The following is a 22371-nucleotide window of genomic DNA, read 5'->3' as shown; positions in this document are numbered from 1 at the left end:
CATTTTAAAGTCTATTTTGTCAGATATAAGTATTGCAACTCCAGCTTTTTTCTCATTTCCATTTGCATGAAATATCTTACTCCAACCCTTCACTTTCAGCCTTTGTGGGTCTTTTGATCTGAGGTGAGTCTCTTGTATACAGCATATACAAGGGTTTTGCTTTCTTATCCACTCAGCCATCCAATGTCTTTTGATTGGGGCATTTAATCCATTTACATTTAAAGTGATTATTGATAGGTACATCGTTATTGCCATTTTTAAAATTTGTAGTTAGATTGTTTTCATCTTTCTCCTGTTTACAGAAGCCCTTTTAATATTTCCTGCAATGCTGGCTTGGTGGTAAAAAATTCCTTTAGCTTATTCTTTTCTGGGAAGCTCTTTATCTGTCCATCAACTTTAAATGATAGCCTTGCTGGATAAAGCAATCTAGGTTGTAGGCCTTTGTTTTCCATCACTTTGAGTATCTCCTTCCACTCCCTCCTGGCCTGCAACGTTTCTGTAGAAAAATCATTTGATAGTCTTATAGGAGTTCCCTTGTATGTAACCCTCTGTCTTTCTCTTGCTGCTTTTAGGATTCTCTCTTTGTCTTTAACCTTTGCATTTTAACTATAATGTGTCTTGGTGTGGTCCTGTTTGGGTTTATCTTGGTTGGAATTCTCTGCACTTTCTGGGTTTGTATGTCCGTTCTCTTCACCAAGTTAGGGAAGTTTTCAGACATTATTACTTAAAATATGTTCTTGATACCTTTCTTCCTCTCTTCACCTTCTGGTATTCTTATGAGGCACATGTTGTTGTGCTTGATGTTATCCCAGAGGTCCCTTAAACCGTCTTCATTATTTTTTATTCTTTTTTCTTTTTGTTTTTCCGTTTGGGTGATCTCTGCTAACTTGTCTTCTAAGTCGCTGATTCGATCCTCTGCTTCATCTAACCTGCTGGTAATTCCTTCAAGTGTGCTCTTTATTTCAGTTATTGTATTATTTAGTTCTAATTGGTTATTCATTATGATTTCTCTATCATTCTTTATGCCATCACTGATAGGTTGGTTACCTCTATTTAATTTGGTCCAATTCTGGAGGTTTCTTCTGTTCTTTTATTTGGGACATGTTTCTTTGTTTCCCCATTCTGGGTAACTCTTTGTGTTTGCTTCGATGTACTAGGTAGATCCCCTAGGGTTCTTAGTTTTTGCTGTGTTATCTTATGTAGTATGTGTCCTGTATATTTGACTTGCACCACTTCCTTCTTATCCTCTGTCTGTGCTCCAAAGGTGAACCTAGTGTTGTGTATATTGTCCTGTTAAAATTGATCTTTAATTGCTTTTAGCTTGTGAGTAGGTGGGATTGACTCCTTGGCTGACTAGTTGTGAGGCTTAGCTCTGTCTACAGCAGGATGTTCTGCTGGGTGAGGGTTGACCTCTTAAATGAGGCTTGGTCTCTATGGGCTCTTGTGCTTGTAGAGAACTCCCTCTGGGTGTGTCACTTGTACATCAAACCCGGTAGTACTCTGGTTTGGTCTGGAGTTGGCCTCTTGGTGTGTTGAATCTTGTGCCTCTTGAGCTGGGCCCTGGTGTAGGGTAGTTTCAGAACAAAGCAAATCACCAAGCACAACAACAACAAGAAAGGAAAAACCAAATACATTCACATGTAAAAACAGCCAATAACCCACATTCAACACAGGCAAAAATATCAAAGATATAAAAACAAAACAAAACAAAAAAAGCAGTGCCTGTCTTGGCTTAAGCCCACCAAGTAATCTTCAGGTTGTCCTCTTCTGTATCAAAGAGTCCTCTGTGCATTGTGCAGGCAGAGCCAGTCATCTGGTGCCCAGAGTGACCTTGTGACTACAGATTTAGATGAGTGGGGCTAAGGGTTCTGGATGAGAGGTTCTACAAAGTCAGTGCAGTTTCTGCTCTTGCCTGTACATATGTGCACTGAGAGTAACACAACCAGCCCTGTGCCCAGTTCTCCTGAGTCTTAGGGCACTTCTACTGTGTGTGTGTGTGTGTGTGTGTGTGTGTGTGTGTGTGTGTGGTGGGCAGGAGATTTCTGAGCTGCTGAAAGCCCAAAGCTGCGTCTGCCATCTACTGCTGATCCCTGGGAGTGTCTCTGCAGTTGTAATCGCCCTGCCCTAAGCAGGCCAGAAAGGGTGGGGGTTCTGGATGGAGGGGTCTTCTCTCTCCCAGTCCAGCAGTGTCACACTCTTCCCAGCCTCTTCCCTGGGTCACAGCTGCAAGCTGGGTCTTCCCAGAACCTGAGCGCTAGGGCTCCTCTGTAATCTGACACTACTCCTCAGTTCAGGAGCCAGCCTGAGTCTCTGGAAGGGCGTGGGTAGGATTGGAAAAGTGGGGGGAGGGGCCCAGGTATGGAGTTTACATCCTTTGTCCGACCTACGGCCCAGCTGGACGTCTCAGCTGAGGTTTCTGCCTCAAATGCTGGATATGCTGCTCTCTCAGCAGGAGAGATGAGCTGTGGGATGCAGGGAAAGAGCCCACCTCCTGGTATTTGTGGTCTCTGTTCTGTCCTGGGATCCCCTGCATCTCCCCAGCCGTGGTTGCAGGCTGCGTCTCCAGTCCGCTTCCTTCCCTCTTCCCCTGCTCGACCAATTTGCCCACCTTCAAGTAATCCTCCTACGAGTCTCTTAGCTGTTCTGTGTGATGAGCAGAGAGTCCTTTGATGGCTTATAGATATTCTGTTTGTGTTAAGCTCTGTATGAGAACTCAAGAAATCCGCCTCGCTGCCGCCATTCCAATGACGTCCTCCTCATCATTTGTATTTTAAATTGACATACGCAGACACCCACACCAAACTGAATAAAATAAAAGGACATAAATTATTAATAATATACTGAATAGTCATAGGTCATTAAAGCTCTAATGGATGTGTAGACAGGCAGTAATAGATTCCAAGATAAGTTTTTGTCATAAAATATGGTGTTCGATACTCATGTTAGTACTGGTATACTATACCAGTAGTATAGTATAGCCAGAGAAGCCATTATGAGTGTATAAACCATACACATTAAATAAACTATTTTATTCCAATTCTTCTGTTTGAATCCAGGAGTGGTAAAATATTACCCTCACTTGTCTGCCAGGTTGGAGAGTCATCTGTACTATTTACTATAATTTGAGTTGCAAGCACTGATTCTATTCTATAAATCATAGGTACCCAAATATAATGTTAGTGATGCCAATTAAAATTTTCATACAAGTGGCTTTTACTACTGTTCAATACTCCTTTAACAGGTACCACTACAATCGAAAAATATGACCTCAGGACCAACAGCTGGCTACATATTGGCACGATGAGTGGCCGTAGGCTTCAGTTTGGAGTTGCAGTTATTGATAATAAGCTCTATGTCGTGGGAGGAAGAGATGGTTTAAAAACTTTGAACACTGTAGAATGTTTTAATCCAGTTGGCAAAATGTGGACTGTGATGCCTCCCATGTCAACGCATAGGCACGGCTTAGGTAAGAGCTTAATGTTACATAGTTTCTAAAGAATATATAGTTAGTAGAGCTATTTAAAAATGAAATTCACTGCACATTATTGGGATTTAGCCAAAGCCTTAGTCAGAATGTCTCCAAAATCTTGAAGCAAATGGTTAACCCCCTTGAAACTGTTTTCTTGTTTCAGATGCCATACTTGTTAAACCTGCCTCTCCTCCACTGATAGCTAAAAGGAGTCCCATGTTAGTAAGGATGAAAACTTTTAGAAGGAATACACTAGTGAGGAACATAAAAGAACAGCAGGGAGTTTTCTTCTAAGTTCAATGTAGAGGAAAGAGAACTTGATGATTGAGAAACATTGTGTTTCTAGTTAGATGAATTATGTCCTTTCCTAGAAGAGGCAAATCTGTATTTCAGCAAAAATCTTATGATGCAAGTCGAAGGCAGGGGTATTTAGGAGAAAAAAGACAAAAAAGCAAAACACTTTGGTTGAGAGCAATTCTAAGTTATATGGAAGCCAGAGGTTCCAAAGAAGTTTAAGAAAGATGGAGTGGAGATTTCTGGAACATTGGGGAACTTTAATTCTCCTGGATATTTGTCAGAGTCCATATTTATTCATGCTAGACTCAATGCAGTTTTGAGCTTGTTCAACAAAACACAGAATAATTGTCTTGGTTTTGTTTTTGTTTTGTTTTGTTTTGTTTTAAGAATTGACTTTTACACATCTAAAATGTGGCACATCCAAGTCTGGTATTGTTTGCCCCAAATTATCTGATAAATTGTCTATGTCAAATTGTTGACTGTGTAATTATATTCAGCTCAATTGCACCACTGTGGTTCCGAGACACAGCTTAGAAAACATACGTTACAGAGAAGTCAGAGCAAGTTTTTAAATTTACTGATGAAGGAGAAGTGATGAGGGTATAGATGCTCATTGAGATGGCAAAAAAGATGAGGGGGGGATAGCCAATTATGTGTATTCCCAGGGCAGATGAGAAGCAGTTAGAAAGGAGATATTTATAGTATCTAATAGAACAAATTTCTAATTAAACCTCAAAAAACCCTGTCTATGTAATTATCTGATGGGAACATTTTTTAAATCCTTATAATAAAGAGCAGGGATTAAAAAGACCTACCACAGTCAGCCTACAATTCTAAGATTTATCTAAGATTCAGTGTCATAGCTCATTTACCTGTTACATTCAAAAAACGGCATTGAGATTATGCCAGAAAAAGAGTCAACCTCTCTTTTCTGCCACATTCCTAGAAATGGTGTGTTCCACTACCTCATTTGACTTCAGTATTACAACAATGATTCACTTCCATGATACTTCCAAAGTAACTATGCCTGAAAATTTCCTAGGGTTAAAAGACTTCATTTAGTTTTATATTTAGATCAGTGAGTTATTTATGTGCACACAAAATCATTTAAGAAACAAAACCAAATTTTTTAAGCAGTTAATTGCTCACAAAATTAAACAATAGCCATTATATATGTTATACCTACATGAGCTCTCATGTGATATTTATCCTTTAGGTGTAGCCACACTTGAAGGACCAATGTATGCTGTTGGTGGTCATGATGGATGGAGTTATCTAAATACTGTAGAAAGATGGGACCCTGAGGGACGTCAGTGGAATTACGTGGCCAGTATGTCAACTCCTAGAAGCACAGTTGGTGTTGTTGCATTAAACAACAAGTGAGTAAACCCAAAGATGCATGGTCTTTGTTCCTAGGCCATGTGTTACAGCTGGTGATGTGATCCATCAATCAATAAACATTTCCAACAATCAGGACATCCTAGTTATCAGTAATAAAAGGACTTTGTTTGGAACCTCCCCTTCATTATGATGGAAATACTTGTCTAAAATGAATATTTAATTAAATATTCTATAGTCTCTTGCTATTCAAGTGTGGTCCTGGGACCAGGAGCATCAGCATTACCTGAGATTTTTTTAGAAATGCTGAATCCTAGCCCTATCCTAGACCTCCTGAATCAGAATAAGCATTTTAATAAAATGACTTGTGTGTGCATTAAATTTGAGAAGGGCTTTTCTAGACAAACAAGTTCCAGTTTTACCTGCAATAAGCTGCTACTACTCTTTGCATTATAACTGATTCTTGACTTATCAAACCTTCGAACTGCCTTTGTAATAGGGCAATCATTTTTGTTCTTTACCACACACTCTCCCGACTGTTTAGTGTTCACAACTCTAGAATTACCTCTAGTCCTGTCTTTCTCAATCTTTCTTTCTTCCTGATCACGTACCTATAAGAGAAAGCTAATATACTAAAATCCAATGATGTTAGAGGTTGCTAAGAGCTTGACTTGTTATTCCTTCCAGTTAATCGTATGCTTTCTGACAAGGGACCTTTGGAGACAATAACCAACATATGGGAGGGACTTGAAAGATGACAAATTCAGACACCAGGATATGGCAGGAGACAGCCTTGTGTGTCTGTACTGACTATGTATCAAGCTGATACCTCATCACATAAATGGGCTCAGCAGAAATTTCAACACAGATGGGTTATAGAACCTTATGCAAAGAAAAAAAAGTAGGAAATGTCTATAGTTAAGAGGAGACCCAGCCTTACAGTGTCTTAGAGCTTCAAATACTGCTAAATCTGACTATCTCTGGCCTGACCTGAATAATATCAGGTGACACAATAACAATCTCTTGCGTATTACAGAACAGCTTGAAATAATCAAATTCGACCCTATTTTAATTTTGTTTTGCTGACTTGTATTGTTCAAAACTGAGCATGAATGGCAGTTTTAGACATATGGTATAGTAAATGTTTATCTTCATTGATGCAGAATGAAATTTAAATTAGATTTAAAATATTTCTCATTGAAAGAATTGGTATTTTAAAGTTTATGGGAGAAATGTCATAGCCAATATATCTTCCTAGGAAAAAATCTGGTTTCTGGGTTCTATTCTATTCCCTTAGTTATTTATTAAATTAAAGTATTCCTAGTGACAAATGTATTTTTTTTACTAAATAAAGTAGTTCATAAAAACAATGGGGATTCTAATGCTAAGAAATTGAACCTAGCTAAAATTGTAAGGTTTTAGGAGTTGGTCTTTAAAAACATCTTACCTTTTTTTTTTAAATGTCCAGCTTTTATTGAGGTAAAATTGATGAACATTGCCAGTGTTTTTGATACCTCCCTTCTTTCTGTGTACTTAATTTTCTATGGGATCTTTTAATCTATTAATGTTAAAGTAACTTTCACAAAAATGATGACACAGGGAAGTTTGGGGTAGGAAGAACTTCAGAAGTGCCTTCAAGTAACTATCCATTCACAAACTAAGGCTGCCTGCTACAAAATACTAAGGGAGTAGAATATGTAGAATATATAGTCAGAAATTTAAAATGCTTTGTGCAAGGTTCTTTCTATGCATAATCTGGAAATTATATATACACACACACACTTCTATCTTTTTTTCTAGGCTATATGCTATTGGTGGACGTGATGGAAGTTCCTGCCTGAAATCAATGGAATACTTTGACCCACACACTAACAAGTGGAGTCTGTGTGCTCCAATGTCCAAGAGACGTGGAGGTGTGGGAGTTGCGACATACAACGGATTCTTATATGTTGTGGGGGGTCATGATGCCCCTGCTTCTAACCATTGCTCCAGGCTTTCTGACTGTGTGGAAAGGTAAAATGTTTGTATTTAATTATGTATGTATTTATTTGGTTATTTTTTTCAGAAATGAGAACGATTTTTAAGCTGCCAGAAACTAGGCTTCTAAATAAGTGTTAATCCTTTTAGAGCATTAGTCCTTTGTAAAATTGCACACTTACTTTTAGACTCAAAATATTTTGAAGAAATTCTCCTCCTCATGCATTTCACATCCAGCTAAAGAAATATATAAAAAGAATATGCTGTTTTATTATTTGATAGTCACCTATAAAATAATGAGAAAAAAGGGATCTAATAATAAAGAAATTTTATCCCAAGCTATCACTCACCCTATTCATCACCTCAAATCGAATTAAATTTACTGTTTCAAAAATAAAATCAATCCTCAAAGGATGAAGACTTACCACCACAAAATATACAGAAAGAATTTCCTAAGAGACATGTTAATAATGTTCTGAATGATGACTTTATTGCATTAAGTATTTAATTTCCTAAAGGTAACTTCTTTGAATAGCAGACATTCATTTAGATGAATAATGTATGATGTTTGTTAAAAGAAGTCATATGACTTTGTAGTTATACCATTCACGTCCTTCACAATACAAAAAATATACATAATAGTAAAATGATATTCACTTAAGAACAAATGACAAACTTACAGTCAGTACGGTTATCAGAATTCAGAAAGCCAACATCAGTATGGGATGGTGTCCTCAAGAGAAATTCATGGAGTACGTAGAATTTGTACTTCGTAAGCATAAAAAAGAATGGAGGGCATTTCAGGTGTAGGAAAAAGCACAACCAAAACTATGGAAGTAAAGGAGAAAGCTTTGTAGACAAGAGCAGAGACTTTATGTTGAAATGTGATTTAGAAGGCCAATTCAAAGCACAATTAAGTACTAGATTGTTGGATAGCCTACATTTTATCTTGTAGGCAAAGGGACAATTAAATTTGGGGGAACTGACATTAGAGTCGTTTGGGGGAAATTGATTTAGCAGTGATATATAGGATACATGTAGAAAGAAGAGACTAAAGGAAGAGATATCAGTCTTCTTCTTCTGAGAAGGATACCACTGAATCATAATGGATAATGCTTTGTTTCTAATTCCCTAATAATTGATCGGTGGTAGTTTTATTTTTTTTTAAGTTTAATCTTAAGTAACCAACTCCCTGCTACCCAGTGTATATCTGAAATGCTTTTCCTGAGATCAGTTCTTAAGAGATGCAAACATATTTTAACATTATGCAAAATGTAAATAAGGTCAAGCAATGCCTCATATGTATACTATAGTACAGCCAAATATATGTGACACTGAGATTATCCACAATAGTTCTACCAATAGTTAGCAAGGTAATTATTGATCACCTCTTCATTATGCCAGATTATTTTCTTAGTGTGGCAAAATTTCATGACATATAATTTGCCATTTTTACCATTATAAAATGTACAATCCAGTGGTGTTAAGTACATTCACATTGTTGTGAAAACATCACCATCATTTATCTCCGGAACTTTTTTCATCTCCTCAAACTATTAGGTTGGTGCAAAAGTAATTGCTGTTTTTGCAATTGTTTCTAACCTTTTAAACCACAATTACTTTTGCACCAATCTAATAAAATTCCATACACATTAAATAATAAATCCCCATTTCTCCTTCACTTCAACTACTGGCAACCACCATTTAACTTTCTGTCTATAAATCTGACAATTCTAGGCATGTGATAAAACTGAAGTCATAAGTAGTTATCCTTTGGTGACTGGCTTATGTTACTTAGCACAATTCTTCAAGGTTCATCCATGTTATACCATTTGTCACAATTCCCTTTCATTTTTAAAGCCGAGGAATATCATATTGTATGTATACGTCACGTTTTGTTTTTCTTTCATTCATCAGTAGACAATTAGGTTGCTTCCACCTTTTGGATACTGTGAATAATGCTGCTATGAACATAGTTGTACAAATGTTTGAAACTTTGTTTTCAATTCTTTTGGGTATACACACAAAAGTGGATTGCTTTATCATACGGTAACTATATTGTTACATTTTTGAGGAACCTCCATACTTTTTTTTCCCATTGAGGCTGCACCATTTTTTATTTCCTCCAACAAAGCAAAAGAGTTCCAATTATTGCACATCTTCACCAACACTTGTTATTTTCTGTTTTTTTGTTTTGTTTTGTTTTGTTCTGTTTTTAATAGCTATCCCAATGAATTTGAAGTAATATCTCCTTGTGGTTGTAATTTGAATTTCCCTATTAGTGACATTGAGCATCTTGACATATGTTATTGGCCATTTGTATATTTAAAGAAATGTCTATTCAAGTCTTTTGCTCATTTTTAATTGGGTTTCGTATCTTTTTGTTGTTTTGAGTCATAGGAGTTCTTTATATATTCCGTATATTAATCCCTTGTCAGATACATAATTTGTTAATCGAGTCTCTCATTCTGGGGGTTGCCTTTTCACTATGTTGTTACATGTACTACATCTGCTTTATCCAATCACCTATCTGAAAGACACTTTGGTTGTTTCCATGTCTTGGCCACCATGAATAAAACTGCCTAGTAATAAACTCAACAAAGGATGTGAAGGACCTATAGACTGAAAAAATACAAGACATTATATTTAGGTCTTTGATCCAATTTGTGTTAATTTTTTGTATATGGTGACAAACAGCTGTCTAGTTTCATTCTTTTGTAGTGTGTTTCCAATTTTATTGAAGAGGCTTTCTTTTCTCCACGATATGTTTTTTGCTCCTTTGTTGAAAATTAGCTGCCCATATACATGGGGGTTTATTTCTGGATTCTCAATTCTGTTCCATTGATCTGTGTGCCTGTTTTTCTACCAATACCATGCTGTTTTAATTACTGTGGCTTTGTAGTATAATTTGAAATCAGGGAGTGTCATACCACCAGTCTTGTTCTTTTTTCTTAGGATTGCTTTTGCTATTTGGGGTCTTTTATGATTCCATACAAATCCAATGAATTTTTGTTCTATTTCTTTTTTAAAAAATGCCATTGAGATTTTGATAGAGATTGTATTAAAATTTGTACATAGCCTTGGGTAATATGGCCATTTAAACTATGCTGATTCTTCCAATCCATGAACATGGAATTTTTTTCCTTTTTTTTTTTTTTTTTTGTGTGTGTGTCTTCTAATGTCTTACAGTTTTTCAATCTATAAGTCCTTCACATCCTTTGTTAAGTTTATTCCTAGGCAGTATTATTCACAGTGGCCAAGGCATGGAAACAACCAGAGTGTCCTTCAACAGATGATTGTATAAAGAAGATGTGGCTCATATGTACAATGGAATATTACTCAGCCATAAAAAAGGATGAAATACTGTCATTTGCAACCACATGGATGAATCTTGACATTATTTGCTAAGTGAAATAAGTCAGACAGAAAACATTGACAACCATATGATCTCACTCATATGTGAAATATAAAACAGAGCAACAAATGAAAAATACAAACAAAAACTCATAGGTACTGACAACAATTTAGTGGTTACCAGAGGGAAAGGGGGGATTGAGAGAGGTAGAAGAGGATATAGCGGGTCAAATATATGGTGATGGAAGGAAATTTGACTTGGTGGTGAACACACAATGCAATATACAGATGGTGTATGATAGAATTGTACACTTGAAACCTATATAATTTTACTAACCAATAAATCAAATTTAATTTATTTTAAAGTACCCATTGCATAAGGAAAAAAAATCTAGAATACATAAAATAGCACCACGTATGGCACTCCTAAAGGGTGGTTGTGGCAGATTCCAGAGCCCACTGGGACAAATCCCACTCCATGGTGTCAGCTCCCACGAGGAGCTCATATGCTGTGAGCATGGCAAACTTTTATAGCCAGTAAGACTGAGGGTCAATTCTATTTCAAAACTTTCCAACAGCATTCAAGGCTCAACTACACAGAAAAGCACACAACCCACACAAGCGACACTCCTGTAGCACCCAGGTCAGGTTACCAGGGAGACTGCAACACTGGGCCCCACAATATACCTACTACATAAGGCCACCCTGCCAAGACTGGGAGGCGTAGAAACAATAACGGTGAGGCAGCCAAAATTAGAAAACAAAGAAACATGTCCCGAATGAAAAAAAAACAGGAGAAAACTCCAGAAAATGAATTAAATAAAATGGAGGCCAGTAATCTACCAGGAGCAGAGTTCAAAACAATGATTATAAGGATGCTTAAGGAACTTACTGAGAACTTCAACGAAGACATAGTAAGCATAAAGAAGGACACAGAAACAATTTTCTAAAACTCAACAGAAACTCTGCAAGCCAGAAGGGATTGGCAGGAAATATTCACAGCAAAAGAAAGCGAGGATCTACAACCAAGACTACCCAAAAAGTCTATCATTTAGAATCAAAGAACAGATAGAGTTTCCCAGAGAAGAAAATCTAAAGAAGTTCATCACCAACAAGGAAAGTTAGAGGGACTTCTTTAAGATGAAAAAGAAAAGATCAAAAATATGAATAATAAAATGGCAATAGCTACGTATCTATCAGCTATTACTTTCAATGTAAACAAATTAAATTCTTCAATCAAAACATAATGTGGCTGAATAGATAAGAGAACCCTTATAAAAGCTGCCTACAAGAGACTCACTTCAGATTGAAAAACACACATAGACTGAAAGTTAAGGGATGGAAGAAGTTATTTCATGAAAATGGGAAAAAAAAAAAAAAAGCTGGGGTAGCAATACTTATACCAGACAAAATAGACTTTAAAACAAAGGCTATAACATGAGACAAAGAAAGATCCAGTAATCCCACTTCTGGGTATTTATTCAAAGAAACCCAAAATGCTACCTTGAGGGGACATGTGCATCCATATGTTCATTGCACCATTGTTTACAATGGCCAAGATGTGGAGGCAGCCTGGGTGTCCATGAATGAATAAAGAGGAGGTGGTACATATATACAATGGAATATAGCTCGGCCATGGAAGGGAATGGGTTGTTGCCATCTGTGATGGCATGGATGGGCATGGAGGGTACTATGCTGAGTGGAGTATGTAAGACAGAGAAACACAGATGCAAATTGATTTCACATATATGTGGAATCTAAAGAACAAAATAAACAAAACAGAAACACTCATAGTTAACAGAACATTTTGATGGCTGCCAGATGGGAGGGGTTGGAGGTGGATGAAAAGGGGAAGGGATTGGTTGTTACAAAGTAGTCATGGGGAGGTAGGGTATAGCACGAGGACTATAGTCAATAATATTGTAATAACTGTATAGTGTTAGATGGGCACTAGATTGGGTGAGGTGAGAGATGGGAGGGGGGGGTTGGGCTACTGGGTGAAAAAGGTGAGGGGATTAAGAAGTACAAACTGGTAATTACAACATAGTCACCGGGATGTCAAGTAAAGCATAGGGAATATAGTCAATAATATGGTAATAGCTATGTATAGCGCCAGGTGGGTACTAGACTAGTTAGGAGGATCACTTCTTAAATTATACAAATGTCTAACCCCTATGACGTAGATCTGAAATTAATGTAAAATAATAATGAATGTAAAAAAAATTGAAAAAAAAGTGTTGGCGAGGATGTGGAGAAAAAGGAACCCTCGTGCACTGTTGGTAGGATTGCAAATAGGTGCAGCCAGTATGGAAAACAGTATGGAGGTTCCCCATAAAATTAAAATTAGAACTACCTTATGACTCAGCCATTCCACCTCTGGGTATTTATTCAAAGAAATACAAGACACTAACTTGAAAAGATATATGCACCTTTTGTTCATTGCAGCATTATTCACAATAGCCAAGATATGGAAGCAACCTAAGTGCCCATCAACAGACAATTAGATAAAGAAGAGGTGGTACATATATACAATGGGATATTACTTGGCCATAAAAAATAATGAAATGCTACCATTTGCAACAACATGGATGGACTTAGACGGTATTATGTTACATGAAATAAGTCAGACAGAGAAAGATAAGTACCATATAATTTCACTTATATGTGAAATCTAAAGAACAAAATAAATGAAGAAACAAAACAAACAGACTCATAGATATAGAAAACAAACTGAGTGTTGCTAGATAGGGGTTTTGGGGGCTGGGCAAGAAAGGTGAAGGGATTAAGAAGTACAAATTGGTAGTTACAAAATAGTCACGAAGATGTTAAACCCAGCATCGGGAATATGGTCAAATAATATTGTGATTTCTATGTCTAGTGCCAGTTGGGTAGTACACTAATTGGGGGATCGCTTCATAAATTATATGAATGTCTAACCACCATTCTGTTCACCTGAAATTAATATAAAATAAGAGTGAATGTCAAATGTAATTGGAAAATAAAAAAAAATAAAGGAGGAGAGATAGAAAAACAAAAGTGAAACAAAAAGAGATGTGATGCTATTTTAATTTGAAAGACATATGGTAACTTACTCTTTATTTAATAACTGCTCCTGTGTCTTTACAGATGGTAACCATATTACCAACTTTTTTCTTCAAAAGATTCAACATTCCCCAAAACCCTCTTTTTAATCAAGCATTATCCAGATAATATGAACATTAGCCATATTTTTGAGCATTAATTATCATGCCCATGCATAACAGTCTTGGGTTTGGTTTGCAAATAAGTAAGGGAATCCTATGAGCCTTAGTTCACCATTCATATATGTGTGTACTCTGTTAATCAGTGCAGTCTCAATTAACAATAGTAATTGTGTTGAATATTCAGTTTAGTTAAAGATATAGACATGAATTTTCTGGTTCTGGGTTTTATTATAACATCAGATTTAAGGTGATATAGTCCATGACACTAAACAATATTTACTGGATATTCATATTGTCTTAATTATTGCTGATCTCAGATATTATTAAAAATGTTACTGGATGTAAGGTTAATTTCACATGGGAGATTGGATCAGATAATTTAGAATATGACTAAAGATATAAAAACAGAAATAAGAGGGGTAGTAGAAATAAAGGACATTAGTAAAAAGTAATGAATTAATGTCTCTTTTGTGAAATGATTATCTTTATTTGGATTTTACAAATAGGCCAACATAAATCAGAGATCATTTCCATGTATAACTATATGAGTTTTCTTTTATTGTTCACCTCTTTTAGATTTTAGTATTATGTATTTTAAAATCATAGTCTCAAATTTTAGGAAAGAATTATTGATGCAGATTTTAATTAATATCACTTCCTGAATTCTCTTTTGTTTTGCTGACAGAAAAGTTTTGGGGATAAGGAATTAAATTCAGATTAAAATGGGGAAAATAATCCAAGGCTCTTGTGAAGATAAATAGGAATTCTCACAGGGGCAAAATATAGGATAAAACTATGGTCACTCTAATAGCAAATAGTATTAAAAACCAGTGCACTACATTCTCTAAAACTAAAAGGTAATTCAGATTTACTTAAAAAATGCATGCTCTCATATAAACAGGATTAGGCATCTGATGTATAACTTTGATAAACAGAGAATAAGAGAAAAATGAAGGCTCTCCACCCAGCATACTAAATGAGAGACGGTGCATTTTCCATAAAACGTTAAGATGTTGATATGTGAGATTTCCTCATGGGGAATCTCAGTACTGAGCAAAGAAATGCATGGTGTTTTAGAAAGGAGATATATTTTTGACATGCTTTGAGTGTCCTCTGGTGGCTGAAAAGAATTTTGTCATGTACTTACTTACCTTTTACATTTATTAGTCACACTACACTTGATTATTTATAAGGTATTTTTAATTCCTTCTATTAGACAAGTATACATCTTATCAATGCTTATTATTTTAATGTTAACACTATTGGACTTCTCCTCTCAATTGTATGCCTAAACTCTTAAGGTATGATCCAAAAAACGATTCATGGTCAACTGTGGCGCCTCTGAGTGTTCCTCGTGATGCTGTTGCTGTGTGTGCCCTAGGAGACAAGCTCTTTGTGGTTGGAGGATATGATGGACATGCTTATTTGAACACTGTTGAGTCATATGATGCACAGAAAGATGAATGGAAACAGGTACTCTTATTAAAAGTACTCAAATTGGTATATTTCAGGTTTTAATAAAATATATTTTAATATACGTTTGGAATTAATTCCATTCTCTTACCCTTTAGGGCCTAACCAGATTTTCTTAGTGAAATTTATAGTACGTGCTTTATCTATGCTATATGAAATTACTAGTTGATTTTAAGTGATTATTAGCAGGATCCATCAGTACTTAAATGAAAGGGGATAGAACCAGCTCTTGACTGCATGGATCATTCATTTGACAGAAAAGTGAGTCAGGTTCAATAATTCAAGAGCCTTACTTTCTGCCCAACTTTATATGTATGTATTATGACTTGAGAACCAAAGAGCAATGTCCTTGTCCACCCATATCTGCCCCATTTTATCAGCTGATGCCCAGGAGAAAAATCTTTCAGTCCCTTCCTCATAGAGATTGTATAAACTGTGACAGTCTTAACTTAATCAGTCATTTAAGAAAATTAATGCTCAATGAGAGACTGGAATTAAACAATCTCAAGAGTGCTGGGCATCTAACAGAAGGAATTACAAGGAGAGTAAAGAAGGGGCACTGAAAGCACATCTAGGGGATGCAAAGCAAAATTGATGTGCCTGACAGTTTTTTCCAGTGGCAGCTCTATATTTATTCCAAAATGTCTAATGGTGTTTTGCTAATTACATAATGGATTAATAAAAACATGAAGTCTGATTAACTCTTCACCATTTCCACAAACAGGCAAACCTTGTATTTGATATCCAATTTCACCTTCCCTTATACTGATTTCATGCTGCTCTGTTTTCTATCTAGTGAGCTGGTTACTGTTCTAAATAAATGTGTTACTATATTGACAGCTGATAATGGGTTTCCATCTCCTTCAACAATTTGATTTACTAAGACCCTTGGAATCACTTAAATTCTGCTATGTAGGTAGCTCTTTACTTTATCAATACTTAAGACCAGCTAGAAATGGAAGAAAACATTTTAGCAAACAAGGAGTTAGGTGAACTACAATAATCAAAATATTTGTCTGAGCCGGTGAAATTTACTTTCCTGAAAATTATAAACTAGTACCTAAGAGACCTAGATTCTATTCCTGGATTTTCACTGTTTCATTGTGTAATGTTGGAGAGAGTAAAACAGAACTAACAAATAATGGAATTATAACTACTATATGTCATTGGTAGTTATAAAATGAGTGGTCACAGAGATATAAAGTACAGCATAGGGAATATAGTCAATAATGTTGTAATAACATGTATGGAGGCAGGTGGGCATTAGAGTTACCGGAACACTTAAATTATATAAATGTCTAACCACTATGCGGTACGCTTGAAACTAGTATAAAATAAAATTGAATGTCAACTGCAATTGAAAAATAAAAAGGAAATAAAAAGAAAAAAAGTGAAAAAATAACTACTATATGCCAAGTTATTTTCATTCATTATGTCAGTTAATTCTAACTTATTCTTGAAGTATCATTAGCTGTAATTTTTCAAGTGAGAAATTACCAGAGAGGTGGAACTTACTCATTATCACCTGCTCCTCAAACTCAGATCTACATCATTTTAAAGACTATATTTTTTCTACCACACTGGACTGTTATCTGGGCTACATTTTCCCTTGTCTTTATGCGAGGTGTATGTTAGACCAAGATAGCTAAAGACTGTATCAACTCCAACATGCTATATTATGCTAAACAGAGAGTTCATTCAAACTTCATTACTTTTCTTGTTTTTATTTTGTTTGTTTTTTTATTGTTTCCTGTTTTAGGAAGTTCCTGTTAACATGGGAAGAGCTGGTGCATGTGTTGTGGTGTTGAAGTTACCATAAAGCTATCTTTATCAAAGGGAAGGAAACTGGATATTTTTTTTAGAAATGGAGTAGGAAGAAGAGAAGAAGAAAAAAATGTTCTTCCCTTCAGTTAGTAATCAAACATGAAAATTCTTCTGTTATTTTAATATGTAGTTATAATTGTTCTAATTTGTGAAGCCAAAACAAGTTTCTAAACATACGTCACCTATAAGAGTTAAGTTTATTTGTTGTTACAGCTGATAATATAAATGGAAGTCCACTAGTCTAAGTTTAGCCTCATTGCTTTAAAATGTTTACAAGAAATTGATAATGTCCAAGATATGAGAGGTTATAAAAGAATTGTTAATTGTTAAGAGTCTGAGAAGTTAAAAACATTTTCTGTTTCTTAAAAAAAAAAGGTACTCTATTATGTGGAACATAACTAATATAAAACAGAACATCTAAAGCTTAAAATATAAAGTCTGATTTTCAGTAAGACATCATTCTCTTATTCAAAAAAAAAAAATCTCAAATAGCTAAATGATACCTCACATTTACCAAGAAGAAAGCTTTTACTGTGTTGAGGGAAAACAAAAATCATTGACATAATTTGTTGTGATGATCACAGTATGTTAAAATTTTCACAAGCTTACACTTGTGTAAGTACCATCTTCCGAAGCATACACATAAATTTGGTATTACTTAACATGTTGTCTTGTTAGATTTGTTACCATCAAAATATTACTGGTCATTTCATATACATAATCTATATAATAAAATAGTGAATGTTTATCATATTGATGTAAACTGTGACCTTAGCTTTAAAATTTCAGGGCCTCACTCGTATAGAAAGTAATATTCTCCTCAAACATTTCTGTGAACTCTGTCAACACCTACCATTAAGTTTAACAAATTTTCAAAAACAATTTTTAAAGTGCAGTAAAATTGAGATGTTCGACAATATTACACTTGGAAACACAAAAATATTCAATCCATGATAAATTCTGTAATAATCTTTTATGTACTAATACACGCTTTTCTGTTAATGTTATATTCATACATCAGAAAATGTTAAGGATATATGCACTACAATAAACATTTTTGAATTAAAAAACAAAACGGCTAGTTGGGTAGTATTTTACCTTTAAATTTTTACTTCCATTATCACATTACAAAAATATTTAAGGTAACATGTTAAAAAAAAAACTTCTTTATGAAAATAACGTTAAAAGTAATGTACAATTTTAGAATTTCTGCAATATGTTCTTTTAAACAAGCTTTGTATTGTAGTATGTGACACCAACAAGTAAAATCCAGAGAGACACTTATAAAATGTACCACTACTTTTTAAGTTTAAAAAGAAAAGAGCAATGTAAGTTGTACGAAGATATTTGTACTTTCACAAATTGAATTTAAATAAAATCTATTTCCTCTGGTTATAAAGAGTGTGGCTTTAGATTATGTCAAATGTAGTTTGAAATGACTTTTTAATATTTTTATCCAAACAGCTAAAATACCGTATTTAAATATAAAAATATATTTTCCTTCCTTTGTTCCTTACCCCTGCAATTGTCTTTAATTCTAAACAGAGAGCTATTGACATCTTGAGTAGTAGGGGTAGAGATGGAGACATAGATATGCTATGAAAAAATAAAAGACACACACACACACACACACAAACACACACACACACACACACACAGCTCTGTTGGATCTTTGAATTCATACCTTATCCAAATCAATGTAGAAGAGTTACATAAACTTTTATCCCCAGTGCACAGCTTGGCCTGTCAAGTTAAAATGGAGTGTGAGCCAGTGGGCAAAGAAAAGATCAAAGGACCTATTGCAGCCCAGCCTGCCAATGTTTCAGTCACAGCCAGATGGCACCAATAGGGAGATCAAGACAAGATGTCCAGAGTAATGCCGCTCGGGCAAGTGGAGATTGAATACCATCTTCTTGATGGTTCAGTTGGGCTTGTTTCATTTTTATCTGCTGTTGATTAGTAGAACAGATACGTAGTATGTTGCCCAGGGCTACTGCTGCATAGCTGCATTTGAAAACTGTGCTCAGGCCACAATGGCCTAGCTGGACTGTCAAAATCTGAGCAGATCTGGGCCATCAGAATGGAGAGCTGCAGAGCTGTTGCTCTTTTTTCAGTGCAGAGGCACTAAAACATAACTGCTTACCTCAATTAAACCTAGCTGGGGAAAGTAGTTATAGGGGCAGGCTCCTTGTTCCTATGGCATAGTGAACATGACCTATCAGGCTGGTTTAAGTTAATAAGAAGGGGAGTTACTAATTTATATATTCTTTCAACAAGCATGAGGGCTGACATGTTTATACACTATACTCAGACTGGAAAGAAAATGTTTGTTCTTGATTTTTTTTTTTTTTTTGTAATTACTGTCCTTGCTCAGGGTTCCCCAGTTTGCTGCCCTCAGCCTCTATCATGATGACTTGCCAGACAACACCATCAGCTACCTTACCTGTATTTCCACAGGGCATGAAGGAACTTATAAATACCTTCTATACCACACAGAAGCTGCAGAAGACTCTGGGGCACTAAACTTGGTTTCCCTCTCTGCCTAACTTTCATCAATTTGACTCACATGTGGTTGCTGCCCCATTGTGATATGGAGGAAACACTGAAACAAAGTCTCCTCCTAGAGGGGATAGAACGAAAATTCTTCTGATTTCAGATCTTCCCTTTCTTTAAGCTCGCTAATAAGACTCCTACCCTAAGATCTTTGTCCAGGAAAAGAAAAAGGACCATGAAACACTTTTCCTCAGCTGTCATCTGAAGTAGAGTGACCGGTTTTCCAGTTACTGTCCTCCTCATCATGGGCTTCCTTTATAGCATATCCCCCTCTAAGCCACAACCTGAGTGATAGAAGAAGTATCTCCTCTTTAGTCTGTGGAAGACACCACATGAACTTCCTATTTCACCAACCTGGCTCTCCATACGTCAAAGGAAACATTAAATAAAGTGTTTATAGCATTTTTTTACTCTCTTGACAATATTTGTTTTTCAAGAGTATTGCCTGCTACAGACGAGGAAAGTAATCCTCTTTGACATGCTAAAAGTTTACTATTGACATCCTCTTTTTTTTTCTTCTTTTGCATTCCTGTTATCCTAAACTTCTCCACTGTGTGCACGCGCACGGAATACTCAAACAATGAGAAATGGAGACATCTAGCAAAATATGGGAAATTTCATATATGAGTAAATATCAAAAGATAAAAGTACATTAATATTGGAAATCTGATATAGGAGTAAATGTTAAAAGATGAAAGCACATTAATCTTCAAAATAGTATCCCTGTGACACATTAATTAAGGATCTACTGTGTCTTAGGCCCTAGTGATACATACATAAATTAGGGCTGAATTTATGAAATACCTACAAAACCCAAGTCTACATAATTTAGATTATATTCCAAGTGATAGAGTATCAGAATTTGATGACCACTCCTCTACAAAGACCAGGTGAATTTGACAAGTTCATGTTTCATCTAAGGTCTTGGAGATGCTCATAGAAACAGCCCAATTCCATATGCTAAATTCAGTCTCTATCTGAGTGGTTAAATACTCCTATCTGGATCACAACCAATTAGAATTAACAGAATTGGGTCACATGTAGGTTCTGGCATAAGAGCACAACTAGTCTTATTTTAAAATAGGCTTAAAAAGAAAATCAGATCTTTTGGGAGAGTGATGTCAGCCAAATGGCAACATAGGAATTTCTACGGCTTGTTCCTCTCCACCCCTCCTGACATCTATTTGAACAACTATCCATGTACAAAAAAATAGGTTCACAATTACATCGTGTGGGTAAAGCACAGAAATGAGAAAAGACATATTGAGGAGGGTATGCAAGATAAATTTACACTACCTCATTACCTTTCCACCAAGCCCAAGCAGCCCAAGTTGGAGGCACATTCCCAGTGGGAGAAGGAGAGGAAAGTGAGAACCTAACTTTTCGTGGACCCCAGAGCAGACCCAGGCGAGCACCAGGCAGACTCCTGTAATCCTAAGTGGCTCTCTGCAGGTTCCTGAGAACCCAGCACCCTGGTATTTGTTGGCTCCAGCAGCCCCAAACAGCGTTCTTGGCACCATGTTCCCAGCGGGTCCCATGAACCAAGAGCCGCCTCACCCAGTGCCTGCCTACTCTATCTAGCGGCCTAACGCAACTTGCACAACCTCCGGCAGCTCCCTCGGCAGGACTCCTCAGGTTCCCAAGAAGCAAGGCCCTTGTTCCCCTCCTCATTTGCCTACTCTAAGTAGCCCCAGGTGGACATCATGGCACCAGGCTCCCCAAGGGATCCCAGGAACCCAGGCACCCATTTCACTCTGGTGCCTGCTGGCTCTGGTGGCCCCAAGTGGGGTCCTTGGCCCAAAGCTCCTGTGGGCTCTTGTGAAGCCAGGGACAGGTTCACTTTAGCAGCTGCCTACTCTGTGTCCCTAACAGATTTCATGACAGGGCTCCCAGCAGGCTACCACAAACCCAAGCTTCCGGCTCACCTGGTGCCTGCCTACTCCAGCGTTCCTGGCACTTCCCATGGTTTTAGGCCTCTTCCACCACAGGTCTCCTTGTGGGCTCGTGGGAACTGAGGCTCTCATTGCACCCGGGCACTTGACAGCTCCAGAGGCCTCAGGACATTCCCATGGCCCTTGGTGGCTCCTAACACCAGGCGCTCAGTGGGCTCCCTGGAACTCAGGCCCTTAGCTCACCCTGGTACCCACTGGTTCTAATCACCACAGGTGGTATCTTCGGCACCAGCTACCAGGTGGGACCCTTTGAATCTAGGCCCCCATGTCACCCCTGAACCTGCCAACTTGTGTGAAACCAGGTGGCTCCTGCTACACCAGGTGGTGTCTGCAGTACTGAGCTCTCATCAGACCCCCTCAAATCCAGGCCCGCAGATCATCCTGTCACCTGGCTTCCATATCACCAGACTTCCAGCAGGCTCCCAGGAAGCCAAGCCTTTATCTCACACTGGTGCCTGCCAACTCCAGTAGCCCAAGGCAGCTTATATGGCTCCAGGCAGGTTTTTCTGCTCCAGGTTCCCAGAAGGCACCTACAAACTCAGGCTTTTGGACCACCAGAGAACTGACTAGCTCCAGCAGTTCTGGGTGACTAGCAGCCACAAGTGATTCTGTAGAGAGTGCTCCCATGAACCGAGGCCCCCAATCCACTCTGGCACTTCCTGGCTCCCATGATTCCCAGGCAGCTCCAGTGGTCCCAAGATCCCTCCCTGCCCACCATGGTGATAGTTGACTCCCTTGGCACCAGGTTCCTGATGGGCTTCTATGAATCTTGGCTCCCAGCTTGTCCCAGCACCAGCCAGCTCCCATGGCCCCAGGCAGCTTCCATGGCAACAGGCTCCCAGTGGTCTCCAGTAGGTTCCCAGCATACTACAGCATGGGCTGGTTCCTGCTGCCCTGGGTTGCTCCTGTGGCCTCAGGCTCCCAATCAAAG

The 22371-nt window shown here is 37.2% G+C and overlaps 1 protein-coding gene across 1 annotated transcript in view; it reads left to right on the top strand.

Moving 5' to 3' along the window:
* The window catches only part of KLHL4 (kelch like family member 4), a 137212-nt gene extending 118887 nt beyond the window's left edge, over window positions 1-18325 (top strand). The window contains exons 7-11 of the mRNA XM_033110896.1: window positions 3242-3466; window positions 4983-5145; window positions 6905-7117; window positions 14940-15111; window positions 16871-18325. Of these exons, the coding sequence (XP_032966787.1) occupies window positions 3242-3466; window positions 4983-5145; window positions 6905-7117; window positions 14940-15111; window positions 16871-16930 (833 nt within the window). The 3' untranslated portion in view covers window positions 16931-18325. The remainder of the gene's footprint in view (window positions 1-3241; window positions 3467-4982; window positions 5146-6904; window positions 7118-14939; window positions 15112-16870) is intronic.
* The last annotated feature ends 4046 nt before the right edge of the window (window positions 18326-22371 follow it).

This window comes from Rhinolophus ferrumequinum, chromosome X, assembly GCF_004115265.2.
Source record: "Rhinolophus ferrumequinum isolate MPI-CBG mRhiFer1 chromosome X, mRhiFer1_v1.p, whole genome shotgun sequence".
NCBI classification, from domain to species: domain Eukaryota; kingdom Metazoa; phylum Chordata; class Mammalia; order Chiroptera; family Rhinolophidae; genus Rhinolophus; species Rhinolophus ferrumequinum.
Note: the sequence above shows the minus strand (reverse complement) of the source record. Positions and strands in the feature narration are given on the sequence as shown.